At 43.5% G+C, this 14,442-nt stretch overlaps 1 protein-coding gene across 1 annotated transcript in view; it reads right to left on the minus strand.

Moving 5' to 3' along the window:
* Window positions 1-14,442, minus strand: part of SYN2 (synapsin II) — a 203,153-nt gene that overhangs the window by 12,931 nt on the left and 175,780 nt on the right. Inside the window, exons 8-10 of the mRNA XM_077857785.1 lie at window positions 11,414-11,488; window positions 10,855-10,957; window positions 9,363-9,512 (exon numbers count right to left, since the gene is read on the minus strand). Of these exons, the coding sequence (XP_077713911.1) occupies window positions 9,363-9,512; window positions 10,855-10,957; window positions 11,414-11,488 (328 nt within the window). The remainder of the gene's footprint in view (window positions 1-9,362; window positions 9,513-10,854; window positions 10,958-11,413; window positions 11,489-14,442) is intronic.

Genomic DNA, 14,442 nt, shown 5'->3' on the forward strand with positions numbered 1-14,442 from the left:
GCCTTAGAGGTGTTTAAGCAGGGCCAGGAAAACCCTGGTCAGAGATGCTATGGAGGATGTTATGAAGTTATAGGCAGATGACTTCCATAGGCTGTCTGGTTCTGGTTTCCATTAATACTTTCCTGTATTTTTCAGTTCTTTAGGTGTCTGAGATAGAAGACCAGCCCTCCTTAGCTGCAGAGTCTAAGCCCAGCAAGACCCCGGAGCTATTGGGTCTGAGCAGGGGTGTCTACAGGCACAGGCTTTGAAGCACTTGACAAGTAGAGTGTGTTACCGCTTTCCATCAAAGCCAGTTGGGTTGGTATCCCACTTTGCTGAACGCACTGGGTGGGTCTGAGAAGTCAGGGAGGCAGGAAAGGCAGGTGTAGCTCAGAGACTCCTCTAGATTGGCAGGTTTATCACTTGGTTGTCAGGAGAAGGAAAACAAGGTTTTCCCTTACACAAGGTCACAAAGGCCCAGCTGTCTCCATTCTTACCTTCCCCAGTGCTCTGGTGGGGACATGAAAAAGGCATAGTGCATAGTATTGTATACTACTCCCTAAACTGGGTCCCCCTAAACTGGGGACCAGAAGACCCAGCTCTCCTGCTTATAAACCGCATGACTTTGAACAAGTCGTTTGCATTCTCTTTACCGATGTACAAAACAGAGACAGACATACCAGCCCTATCTGGTATCTATCCTACTATCCTACATGAGCCCTACTATCTCATGTAAGGGTGGTGAGACTCAAAATAATGTCTGTGCTTTGTAAACTGTACGGTGCTAGTCAAAGCAATGATATAAACAAGCATCATTACTATTATAGAAATGATAATAAATATCAATCCAAAGGAATGCAACTCTAATGAAACTCTAGAATTTAATACATTGATGGAGAAAGTATCCTTGGGTGGCTTCCTGTCACCTGTTACATAGTAGCTCAGTGTGTAGGGGATTCTGGGCTAGGTTATACCATGCCCTCTGTATATCATTGACTTGTTCCAACAAGGCTTGTGAAGATGCAGAAGAGTCATTTTAGAACAGTAAATATTAGCTCTTAAGGTGAATGGACAGGAAATCACTGGTCTAGGAGAGAAACCAAGCCCATGGATGAGGGTTTGTGGGGTCTTGTCAAAGGCACCTTTAATTTGCTATCCTCTGGCTTTCAGCAGACAAGCTGGGAGACAGGAGCTCCTATCTCAGGTCCCAGCAGGATGGAAAGTTGAGGAAGGAAAGACACTGAGTGACTCAACTTTTGAGAGTTGTTGGCCTGTGTCCAGCTGCCCCCACCAAGGAGGAAGGCCTGTGCTTGCTCAGCATATCTGAGACAGGAAATTGGGAAAGGGTCTCAAGGTCTGGCCCCAGGAAAGAGGCCAGGCCAAGCTCCTTGCCTGACATGGCACAGAGCTATTCTGATCAGCTCCCCCAGGCTCCGCTCCCCCAGTCTGGGACCCCAGGGGGAATGAGGCTGCAGGAAGGAATGTGGTTGGGAGGTTGTAGGTTCAGTTGGAGCAAAGGACAGCATGTTTTCAGGCACCTTGGGATCTTTCTGAGATCACTCTAGCAGTTACCAGTGCCTACCTTCCTTCCACTGAAAGGTTATAAAAGGTTCCCAAGGATGAGCTCCTCCTCCTCCTCCTTTCATGAAGGAAATTTCTACTCCAAGGGCAGAGCTCATCTCCTGGATTGGGGCCCTCCCACAATCAGTGACTTCCTAAGGACACAAGAAGTGTCCCAAGGGGGCAGTCCACAAGACCTACGGGGGCACTAAGGGCCAGGTCACTCGAGGTCAGAGTGTCAGCTTCAAGTGATTAAAGATGTCCCTTAAAAGTTAAGACATCCCTAAAATAGTCAGTTTCCCTGAATAGTCTGCTAAGGGATCTGGTCACTAGTGACTTTATCTGAACCTGCCTCAAATCTCCTCACATTTTCAGCTTATGCTCACTGGGGAACAAATTCCCTAAAGCCAGTCCTGCTGTGGGAAGCAGGAAGGCCTTTCATTTGTCCTAAATTTACTTCTTCTTAGCTATGTAAGTCCCTCTTAGTCCCATGATTGGGATCTGAGTCGTGGCCCTTCCCTAACTGCATGGCACTTTAGACCACAATGAAACCCCTCCTTGGTGTTGGTGTCCTAGTACTCAGAGACTTCATCTTTTCAACCCTCTGTCACTGGAAAGACCTAGCTGAAAATGTTTTGAGTATCTCTTTAGTCCAAAGAACTAGTAAAAGGGACTGGGGGAATGTCCCACCAGAGGCCAGAGGCTGCAGATTTATGGACCTCAGCACCTCAATTTTGAAGTCTCATCACTGCCATTTCCAGGTCTGTGGCTAGCACACAGCATCCTAGATCTGGAAGATTTTATGCTACCTGCTCCAACAGCCCTAACCCACAGCCCACCCTTTTACCATATCCCTGACAAATGGCTCATCTTGCCTCTGAATAAACATCAGCAATGATGTGGCAGGCACACACCACTTCCCAGAGCAGCCTTTTTCTCTCCTAGTGTTAGAGAATTTACTCCTGTCTTTTGTCAGGTTAGCTTTTTGGCACCAGTCCTCTCCCATTACATGGTACTAAATCATGAGCTTCTTGAGGCTATTGCTATTCAACTGGAGCTCCTTTAACTTTCACTCAAAGGTTTGCCAAATGTCTCAACCTCCTGGTTATTTCCTCTGAGCACATTCCAGTTAGAGTTAGAGGTTGTCCATGTTATACCGTGGCCCTCAGACTGCAAACAACATTGCAAGTGTGATCTGATCAGCTCACAGTAGGGGAAGAGGCTCGGCTTCCTCCTGGACACCACATGTGTACTAATGCCTCCAAAGACCGAGTCTTAGGATCACTCCTCATGGGAATAACCCACAAGCCAAATAGAAAGCCCGTTGGTGCCTGAAATCCTTGCATTAGCAATTCAGCCCTTTGACTCTGAAAGAATTTATAGGAAAATAATAAAAATGGAAGCAGTATGATTGGAAATTTAAAAAGATGAACACATGGAGAGCCCCAGGATGACACCTCTACTGGTATGACCTGAAAACTTTGTCTACCTGAGGTTCTCTTCCTGATTCCCAAGCCTCAGGAACAGCATATACTTCTCTACAGCCCTGGATTATAAGGCCCAGCTCAGACCCAGAAGGCAGACCCCAGGGGTCAGTGAATGTGTGTGGGGGATGGGAGAACAGGGCCTGCAGGGAGGTTATATAGCCTGGAGGCTTTGGCCATCACTGGCCACCAGGTGTCACTGCCACCTTGAAAACAGTCTCCCTGAAACACTTGAGAGCCAACAATTGCCCTGGCCAATTCTTAGGGCAGCTCCGAAGCTGGCAGTCCAGTCAGGCTGAGACCATGTATGTTGTCATTAGCCAGATAAGGCTTTGCCACTCACCTCCCTACTTTCAGCAACACAGCCAATGCCTCTTAGAAACCCACCCTATCCCTTTGAACTGGGCACAGCAGCTAGCCTGGGTCCACTCCAATGACTTTGCTCTTTGTTTTCTATAATTAATCCATCTTGGGCTAGGTGCCTGACTGACAAGGAGGCAAGTTGGGCCCTCTACTAATCTCCCCCTCAGCCCCCTTTACGGGCTAGTTCTTCTAGAGTCAAATTAATGAAAGCTGTAAGGGTGGGACTGCAGACAAAGAGAGAAAGAGAAAGGTAGATAAATGGCTAGTCATTGCCTGTCTTGGTCTTGACCTAGAATACTGGGCAAGAAGTAGCTCTTAGGGCTTGTGACTCAGGCCAGAAGCTCTTTCAGCCTGAGCTGCCAGAGCCACAGAAGAAAGAGGCCAAAAAGAGGGACTTGACAATGAGGAATGCTATGTGATTTAGTGACAGCAGCTAAGGGCTCAGTGCATATCATGCAGAATTCTGGCTGGGACCCAGGTAATATTCCTTGGTTCATATCCCTTCCATATGCACACCACCAAAATCACTCATAAGATCCTGACACCAATTCCAATATGCTGTAAGGGCTGTTAAAGACAGTTATTCCATCTGGAAATTCATTCAACAAATTTGTGCTACAATGCCTTATCTAGGGGAGGAGAAGAGGAATGGTTTGTCTGGGTAGGAGGAATATTTTAATCACTGTAATTTGCATAGGAGTGCTATCACATGATGATAATAAAAAAGTAGCCAGACTTAGTTTTGTTATTGTTGTTTAACTCTCCTACTGACTGCACTTGTCTAAATCACTCTCACCCACCCTTCCTTAGTATACCCATGATGTATTCAATGGCTACCAGGTGATAGCTACTCTGCAGACCCTAGAGGTACAGAAGTGAAGAGACCCCTACTCTCCAGATGCTTACATTCTACTGGAAGAGCCAAAGAAATGGACTGATGGGAATGATTTTAGCTGATAGCAAGTGCTATGCAGGAAATTAAAGAAGCAGGGGTGGTAGCCAGTGATTTGGATCCAAACTTTGGATTGGATAGCTGAGGAAATTTCAGTTATATTCTCATGAAGGAGCCAGCCATGCAAAAACAAAAGGAAGGACATTTAAGAGAGAGGACACAGCTCATATAAAGACCTTACCAGTGAGGAAGAGCTAGGATGGTATGAAGGCAAAGAGGTAGGTAAGAATGCCTGTATGAATTGTTTGGAGAAATTAGAAGGAAGGACAAATTTAAGGGGGGAAAAAGAGTTCTGCTTTAGCCATGTTATATTTAGGATGCCTTTAGACATGTAAATAAAGATGTCAAGCAAGAGTTAGAAATGTGAATCTGGAGTTCAAGGAGTGGTCAGGGCAGGAAATAGATATGGTCTGGTTGAGATCACCAAGGAATATACACAGACCAAGTTCTAGGGCACTGACATTTGGAGGTTTAGCAGAAGTGGAGGGGCCAGCAAAGGAGGTGAGAAGGAGAAACCAATGAGGTAGAATGAAAACTAGGCAAGAACAGGATCACTGAGGCCTAGAAAGGAAAGTGTTTCAAGAAGGAGGGAGTGTGGGAAATTGTATCAAGGCTACTGAGAAGTCCTGTAAGATAAGGAGATGGAAAGATGAGAACTAGGTGACAAGGAGTCACTTTTTGACATGAGCAATTTCAGTAGGATGGTGGGATTGGCTTTTACTTTATTTTTCTAAATGGGAGATGTTTGTGGGTGGATGTGATAATTGTCTAGAAAAGAAGAAATTGATGATGGAGAAGAGAGGGATAACTTGAAAGCAAAAAGGACACTCATGGACCATGGGCCTTAGAAGAGATTCATGTGGCTAAAGATGCAAATAAACTGGCAGATGTAATAGTGGCAATATGAAAACAATCTGGTTTGACAGCTCCATGGGCTTGGAGCCAGGATGACTGAAATGTCTCCTCAGTCATAACCAGTGGAAATGTGTTATCATTAGGGAGAATGGAAGGTAGAAATATGACCAGTACAGTCATAACCTCAAGCCCAAGTTGCAGTGTTTTGCCAAATGTGACAGACTGCGGTATACTTTCTGTCTTTAGGGTGGCCTGGGGTCAAGGTACAAGGTTCAAGAGGACACTAACAGAGAATACAAGAAGGTACCATCTGACGAATGTGAATTTAGTCATGATTTTAATCTAGAATCTAAACAACTTTAGGACAGGAACTGTATCTCATTCATCATCGTACCCCTAAGTCTGCTTTCTAATTTTAAGCACACACATTGGGCTAGGCCTGTGCTGGTCAGTGGAAGTATAGTTGAATAAAGCATGGCCCTCTCAAAATATTTAAGAGACATTTGTTAATTTAATTTAATCATGTCTGTAGTAAAGATTTGACTTTGCCCAAAGAGATATCTGGCCTTTGTACCCCCTCTCCTGGGAGAGAAGTCTAAATTCTTGGAATTTCCTGAGTGATAGGAGTGTCTTTGTTATTTGTGGTGAGAGCCCCTCAGACCACACATGATAATAAATGCTGATGAGGTAACTCACAGTGGTCCCTGAGGCCACATGGTATTAACCTGACTTCCAGGGATGGGGATACTGGAGACCAATTTCAAGCAGGTGATCAATCAATCAAGCAAGCCTACGACCTGAAAACCAATGAAAGCTGTGAATACTGAATCTTGGATGCGCTTCCCTGATTGGCAGCATGTGTACTGTCACATATGGACACAGGAATGTTAGGACAGTGGAATCTTCATGTTTGGAACACTCCCAGACTCTGTCCTATGCATTTTCATTTGGTTAATTTTGATCCATACCCTCCTATTATGCACCTGGGAGTACAACAGTTTGCGGTAAGTTATGTGAGTCCTTCCCAAGAATTCTTGGGAACTCTCTAAACTCTATTGGTGTCAGGAGTGAGAAGTAAGTTTTGTGGAGAACTGTACTGTCAGACTTTGCAGTTGGGCAGACTCCAGGTTTCACGTGACCTTAGAATTGAAAGGGATCTAGATATCATCTGATTCAACCTAATTCTATAAGGCAAGGAACCAGAGGTCTAGAGATGGGAAATGACTTACCAAGGTCACATACTTTTATGATAAAGTACAACTAACTCCCACATGTTCTGACTCCCAGCACAGGGTGCTTTCCACAACATCCTGTTGTAGCTTTGAATGTGAGCTTGAGCAGAGAAAAGCTTATCCTTGAGTCAGTCTGGCTTTTACTATGAGGGATTTTTGCAGGAGCCCCTATATTTAGGAAAGCTCATTACTTAATATGTTTCTTGACTTGATTCTGATATTTTCTAGATTTCTTCTTGAGAATATTTAGGTTGCAATATGTAATGCCTGCAAAGTAAGGGGCTTGTATCAAAGAAGAGCTAATGCTTTCCTGGGGTGCAAAGGGTTTTTTGGTGATTTCTCTTTGTTACTGAACTTTTACGCTTCAGATGTCATTTCTGTATAATTTAAATTTCATTGCTAGAAGACATCTTAGCAGGGTTTTGTTGTTGTTCAGTCCTTCATTTTACACATGAAGATGTTGAGGCACAGAAATAGGAAGATATATACCCAAGTCACTTGGTAAGTCAGTGGCAAGGACAAGGCTGAACTCAGGTCTCCTCTCCATTCTAGTTCAAAATGACTTCACTATAGAAGGCCTAGAGAGTTTTGCACAGGTCTATTTATAAAAGTACTTAAGGGATCCTCACAAAATCCCAGAACAGCCCCCACCCCCTTTTTTTTTAATCTCACCTGGGTAGAGCATTGGACTTACTCTGTCATAAGTTCTTTAAGCTACAACCAGATATTCTCTGTATTTCTCAGGGCTAAAGGGAAGAAGGGGGATACCTGCCACTCTTCCTCTAGGGCAGTGACAAGCAACAATCTGTAAATTCCTAAGCTTTACAAAATCATAAAATCTAACCACAGATCTGATATTTTTTTAACCAGGAATATCTTTTTAAATCACCTCTAGTTAAGTATAACATTTAAATAATGGGCTTGTATCTCTAACAAACAATTAATCTTTGTTCTCTTAATTGCCCCCACTGTAATTCTCTGGTGACTAACATTCCTGACATACAGAAACAGATTCTTAAACTTGCCCAGAGGTTTGACACATGTGACACCAGCTATACAGGGTATAAAACACCCATAAGAGCTAATGTATGATAGCATCCCACAGCATGGGACTACTCTCAAGTTGGATACCCAGAGTAAGTCTACTAGCCCAGAAGCTCTCATTATGCAGCATGAGTAAGGTTAGCAGTATTCTACTCAAAGAAATTTTCAGAGTTCAAAACGTATTTAGATATCATATTATAGGTGGAGAAACTGAGATCCAGAGAAAGAAATGACTTACCAATTATTACAGTTTTATTTTAATAATTTCTTTTTAAAAAGATTTAGTTATTTATTTCAGAGAGAGGGGGGAGGAAGAAGGACAGGGAGAGAGAGCAGATTCCCCAGGATTGCAGGATCATGAACTGAGGTGAAATCAAGAGTTAGACACTAAACCAACTAAGTCATTCAGGCTCTCCTATTTTAGCCATTTCTACAGAAATAGTTCTTATACTTTATGTCTCTAGCTTTCTTAAACAACATTTGGAATACTGACTTAAATATAACTGTTTCCTTATGATTCAGGTCCATTATTATGAATATCAACTATCTTCCTATACTATGATTCTTTGACATTCAAGTGATAAGACAAATGCGGGGGGAATTTGCTTCTATATAAAATAATCCAGGCTGGTTTATACTGTTTTTTCCCCTCCCCACTCCTTTTCTTCTTTCTTACTAAAGAATTTCCAGAATCCAATTACTTGGCTTCCGGTTACAGTATAATCCCATTGAGGCACTGATCTTTAGAAAATGGAGCAATGATCTTGAAGCCTGAAGTTGCAGGGAACCCAAGCCCCGAGGCTGCTTACTTACTTAATAACAACAGGTAACCTTTATTGAGCACTTATGATATACTATATATATGCTGTATTTTAGGTGCTTCATTTAATTCTCATAATAACCCTAGGAGAAGGGTGCCATTGTCATCTCTGCTGAGCCACCTATAAGTACTTTATCCAAGATCACAAAGCCAATACATGGAAGGTCCAGGATTCAAATTTAGGTAGTTCTCCTTTCAAAACCTGCACTCTGAAATCACTATTCTATTTTACCTTCTTAATTGTTTGAAGTAGGATTTTGAAAGAAAGATTTCTGAGAGCTTTTCATGTACAAGTGATAAAACTTGAGCCCTAGAAAAGGTGGTAACTTCTCCCCAGAGTCACACAGATGTTTAGGGGAATAGTTAGACTAGGACTCAGTTCTTGGATTCTTTGTCCCAAGCTCTTATCACTTCATTATGAAAAAGTTCAGTGTGAAGATAGTTGGGGGTATTTTTGCAAAATGAGTTATCTCCTAGATGACATTTCAGATGCCCACTCCTGCTTTTCTCTGTCCCATTCTAGAGCCATAGGGACTCAGCCACAAAAACTTCAATGTGGATTTCCTACCAGGTCTGCAGCTGGGAGACTGTCGCTGTGAATGTGATTGGCCATGAGTCACACACCATAGTCAACTGAAAAAAGCTGCCTTTTTAGCAAGGAAAAAAATTGTAACCTCAGTTTTAGCAAGGAAAGCAGATTTCTAATTTGAGTTTAACCTTGTCACTCTCTTCCAGAATGAGGGACCTGACCCTCTCTTCTCTCTAGACCAGCAGACTTCTGATAAAGACCCTTCTTTCTCTATAAATGTGGCAGACTCCTCACAGACAGTGAATAGCTGGTGAAAGGACCCAACCTTTCTTGAAGATCTCCCATCCAAAAGTGGGAGTATCCTAAGGGAAATGGGATCTGGTTCTCCAGAGACTTCAAGTTCAGAGAGGAAATCCAGTAATCTATTTCTGGACAGTTCAATAGCTGATACCGCAGACTGCTAATGAGAAGGCTCCTCCATCCTGGAGCCACAGTGGACCTGGGAATGGTTCTTGGCTCTCCTGTGTCTCTTCCTCTTGCTTACCTGTGGCTGCTGGGTGGTTAAGGGTCTCTGAGGGGACAGAACAGGGGTCCTGGATAGCAGCTGGTTCATCTTGCTAATGACTAGTTCAGTAATGAGTTGTCTGTCTTCCACCTGGTGCTCACCAATAAGTGGCATACTGCAGTCCATGACCTAGTGGAAGATGTAGCCCAAGTTAGGAAAGGGTCTGGAAATATCTTTCAGAATGAGTAGGCATCAGAGATAGGTTGGGGATGAAACCAGTGTTCTTTTCTTGAGCTGGAAGCATGTTCCTTTGCAGAAATAGCACCTCTGTCCCCAACTCCAGCAAACTTTTGCCTTGGGTCCTTTCCCCCAGACTTCACCCAGGCCAGGGCTCAGACTGAAAAATTGGTAGCTGAAGGTAGCGGTGAAAAGGAGAGAGCATGGAGATAGCATAATTCCAGGGCTCAGAGGTTTGTTGGCAGGGAGAGCAGGAATACATGAAGGTCATTACTTTAACTTTCTAGTTAGGAATAGGCAGTTTTCATCTCCGAGATTTTTCACCCATGCAGTTTCTATCTCCACACATATTCTACCCATTAAACAACTAGATTTTTGCTTTTGCTCATGACCTGGGATGCCTTCCCTTTTCACTGCCATCCTAATTCTTCCTGTACCTCAAGGTCCAGGTAAATGTTTTCCTCCTTTAGGAATTGTCCACCTAATCAGGATCATAGACTCTATAGTCCAACTCTCATTTATGGATGAGAAAACTGAGTCCCACTGAGAGAGGGGGATATGACTATCTAGAATACTACATGCCAAATACTACATGCCAAACAGATCATGAAGTAGATTTTGAAGCCCACTTTGGGCTCCTGACACTAATCCTTTGCAAATATCACCAACTCCTGGCAAGGAGCCTTTCCTGCTCCCAGAAGATTGGGCAGGAACATGTGTGAAGGATTCACACTGCTACTGACTTTCTTTTAGTATGGAAAAAGGGAGTCCGTCAAGTTTTGTTAGAGGAACAGGCTGAGTAAAGTATCTCTGAGGCTCAGAGAGATGCTAAGGATATCCTGTATCCAGCAGACCTGAGCTCTAGCCCAGGTTGAGACACTGATTTACTCCATGGCCTTGAGCACATGTCATGGCATTAGGCCTTAGTTTTCTCATCTGGAAAATGAGCAGATTGAACCAAATGATTCCCAAGTCCAGCTTTCGGAGACCAAAAATAGTAAATCATTATAGTCTTCCCAGAGAAATAGCATTAGGTTTGGACCCCAGGGACCCAAATCTGGCATCTCTTCCCCATTGGGTGGATCAGCCTAGCTGGTTGGAAACAATAGCTCCCCACTGGTGGAGGTATTTCACTATGCACATCCATTGGTAGTGTTGTCTGGGAACCATCCCCTGGACAGAGAAACTGTAATCTAAATGTAGTTTGGGCCACTCACATAGTTCTGAAGCCAAGAGCCTGGCCTCTAGCCTTGGAAGTTGTCTCTTACTGAGATACTCTTTGTGTCAGACTTACCTCAAAAATGTAGTCTTTTCCATCTTTGCCATGTACAGCTTTGACAGCACAGATGTCCAGGCCACCAAACATCTCAGAGCAGGTGTCCACCCACAGCTTGTACCTGGAAGGAATGGGATGGTGTTCTGAGGCTAGGGTGTTAGCTCATTTCAAGCCTGCTTGCTACTCATGATTCCTTGGTGCCTCTACCTCATCCATCCCTTCACCTCTCCTCCTCCCCTCCCTCTACCCCCATCAAGCATGTTGCCCTCTCTACAGTGCTCTCTCACTTTGCTCTCCAGATTCCACCCATGTTTCCAGGCTCAAAGCAGGTCCCACCTACTCTAGGTGGCCTTGACTATTCCAGTGCAGAGTAACTACTCCTTTCTTGGAGCTTCTACATCATGTCCATTCTATCTTTATAATTTAGCATATAACCAAGTCCTACCTAATCTTGTTACCTGGTTGCTTAGGCCTTTCTGTTCTATCTTGATTAGAGGCTCCTTTTAGGCAGAGCTCATTTCTTTCACCTCTTCAACTATGGAGCTGGGCTAGGGAGTGGACTCCTTTGCTCACTCACCTGTCTGACATTGCAATCTGCTCCAGCATTGCAGAGCCGGTGTTTGTCTTCCAATTCCCTGAGATTGACGTCCTCCTGCAATAAGGTGCCACCAGAATAGGACAGGCAGTGAGCCACATCAGCAAGGGGAGGGCATGAGACTTTCCAGAATTTTAGTTCACTGCTAAAATTACTTACCTGCTTCTCGCATAAGTAGCCCAGGCACCTGTCTGCTGAGCCTAGAACCTGGATGCCCTGCCAACCCCTAACCTCAATGTCCTCCTTCTTTCTGTAGTCCAGCCCAGACTGCTGCGGCTCCATGGAGGCTTTCCTGATCTTTTCAATCAGATGAGCACTTGCTCTCCTGAACCCCTAAAGGACTTTGCCTGAACCTCACTTAAAGTCCTATATCTACTTTTCACATTAGTTATTTGAGCTAAGTCTTAAGTCCACAAGTCTGTAAACCACTTGCAGCCTATCCACTTAGTATCTGGGCTGACTCGGCATATACAAACTGAATTCTATTGATCCTGGGAATGCTCTCAAGATTCTTGTGAATATCTCCCCATGGCTTCCTTACTGGCTCATTTATTTCTTTATTCAATAGTTGATTTCTGAGAGTCTACAGTATTTTAACAGTGTGACTCTGGACAAGTCAGTTAACTTCCTCAGGCTTAAGTTGCCTCATCCATTCAAATGCAGCTGATGGAATCAAGTCACCATCTTCTCTGAAATGCCCTCTGCATCCTCTGCACCCTCTGCACCCTCTCCATCCACAAGCAGGTGTTAAAGTCAACTAGTCTTGGACTAAATTGGAGGTGGATGACCTGGTTTCTGGTCTGGATTCGCCCTTGACTGCCTGGGTGACCATGGGTGAATCACTTCACCTCTCTGAGCCTCTTATCATGAGGTGGTCATGAGGATCAATTGATACAGTTTTAAATAAATTGTAAAACACCAAAAATAGGCCTTCTTAATTATTTGTCTTCACTCAGACACAGTCAAGAGGAAGGAGTGGCCTAGAGGACAGAAAAGCCCTGTCACACTACTGACAAAACCGTTCATGTGCTGTCCTTCTTACTTGCTACTGTCTGGAGAGAGGATGCATGTGGTAGTCTCCACCCAGCAGTTCCCAGGAGTACCTTCCCCAGAGGCTGATCTCAGACACTGAGAAACCTAGACATATGGCTAATTTTCAGAGCCCTGAGGCGGCCTAATGAGTCAACTGATGTGGTAATAACAACCCCTCACACTTATACAGTACTGATTGCTTTCCAAGGTTCTTCCTCCACAAACCTTCACCAGAGCTTCAGTACACCAGAGCCTTCAGTACAAACCCCTGTTGTGAGCAGGCTGACATTCTTGCCCCAACTTTATAGACAAGGAGATTAAGACTCAGAAAGGTTAAATGACTTGCCCAATGTTGTGTATACAGTCATATTAGACGTAAGATAGAAAAACGTCCAAGACTCTTGGTTCCCTCATTGTGCTGTGCTTCCCCTATACCCTACTACCTAGTTCAGAAAACATAAACAACTAACAGATGAATGACTTCCAAAATCTGAGTAGTGACACAAAGATAGATCATAATAAAACTAACACTGTCTTCCCAATATTGGTGGTTTATGAGTGTGTCCCTGTGACCAGGCTGGGCTCTTCAATGGTAGGGGCAGAGAGTCACTCACTTCCTGGTCCCCAGAACAGGACCCTGGTACATAATAAGGGCTTGGAAATTTGAGCGAATAATAATAATGTCCTTCAGACTTCACACCTTTCTCTAACAATGAGATGCAGGGCACAGATCCATCCTAGGTTACCTAGGTTGCATGGGAGAGCATCAGGGACACCCAAAAGCCACTCAGTAACAGCTCAACTACCTCTCAGGACTTGTAGGTCATCTGACATCCACAGAGAGAGGCACATTATGGCCTACTGAGAGCAGAGTGGTAACAGTACCCTCTTCCCACCAAACATGGCTGTCTCTGGATCTCCATGGTGAGAGCTAAGGGAGTAGGGAAGACTCTCAAATCTTATCTTGGCTATTGTCAGGTCAATTCTTTCTGAAAGCAAGGGAACAGATAAACGATTGGGAAAGAGGAGCCAAGAGGAGCTGAATATTCCCCTAAATCACTGTCCTTTGCAAATTAAAAAGTAAGTAAATGTTTTCTAAAGCTTCTTTGGCTGCCCACCTTTCATCATTAATAGAGGATTCTCTTTTCTTATGCTTCTTTGAAATTGCTTTTGGAAATCCTAGCCTTTAAAAATGAGGTGTCTCCTTTTAAGGATCAAGACACTTTTGCTCCACTGTCATAAGCATTTTGTGTTTATTTAGGGGATTTTACTTTGTTATTTTGTTGTATTTTTTAATTTAGGGGATTGTAAAAGTAAAGGGTAGGAAATCTGCTTTCCTAGGTGCCTACACATACTGATTTTTCTGCTTCTTTTAGCTACTTTTTACAATAGTCATTTAAATTATATTATATCATGTATACTTTTAAAACAATCCTAAATTGCTTTTTGAAGCAGCAAGACTTTAAATAAAAAATTATAAACTTTTAAAAAGTAGCAATCTAGTAAAAAAAAAAAAAAAAGTAAAAAAGATTCTATGCTTCAGTTCTGTACAAGGGCTCTTCCCTGAATACTTATTGGGTGCCTCCTCTGTGCCTGCTGCTGCACAAGTTGATGGGGCTGCAGAGATGATTTTACTGTTCCTGCCCAGGGAGCTCTTTAAAGGATAATAGAAATTCCCATGTGTGCAAAGGGCGAAAAGAGAGGTGTGTGCAGAGTTATGACAAGGGAGGGAGGGGCATGGCTCCTAACTAATTCCAGGGGTGGGATTTAGTACAAACACTAACCAGGGGAGACAAGAACAATGGAAATAGATGGACAAGGGAAAGGGAAGCTGTTTAGGCTTAAAGTCTGCTTAAGTGCTGAGCGGCCAAAAACAAATTTGTATGTTAGAATGTTCTTCATTTGTAAAGGAAATACTACCCTGTAGGTTTTACAAAGTGAGAGGCTCACATTTCCAAAATTGGAATTGTAAGCTATTT

The sequence above is a fragment of the Canis aureus genome, chromosome 19, assembly GCF_053574225.1.
Source record: "Canis aureus isolate CA01 chromosome 19, VMU_Caureus_v.1.0, whole genome shotgun sequence".
NCBI classification, from domain to species: domain Eukaryota; kingdom Metazoa; phylum Chordata; class Mammalia; order Carnivora; family Canidae; genus Canis; species Canis aureus.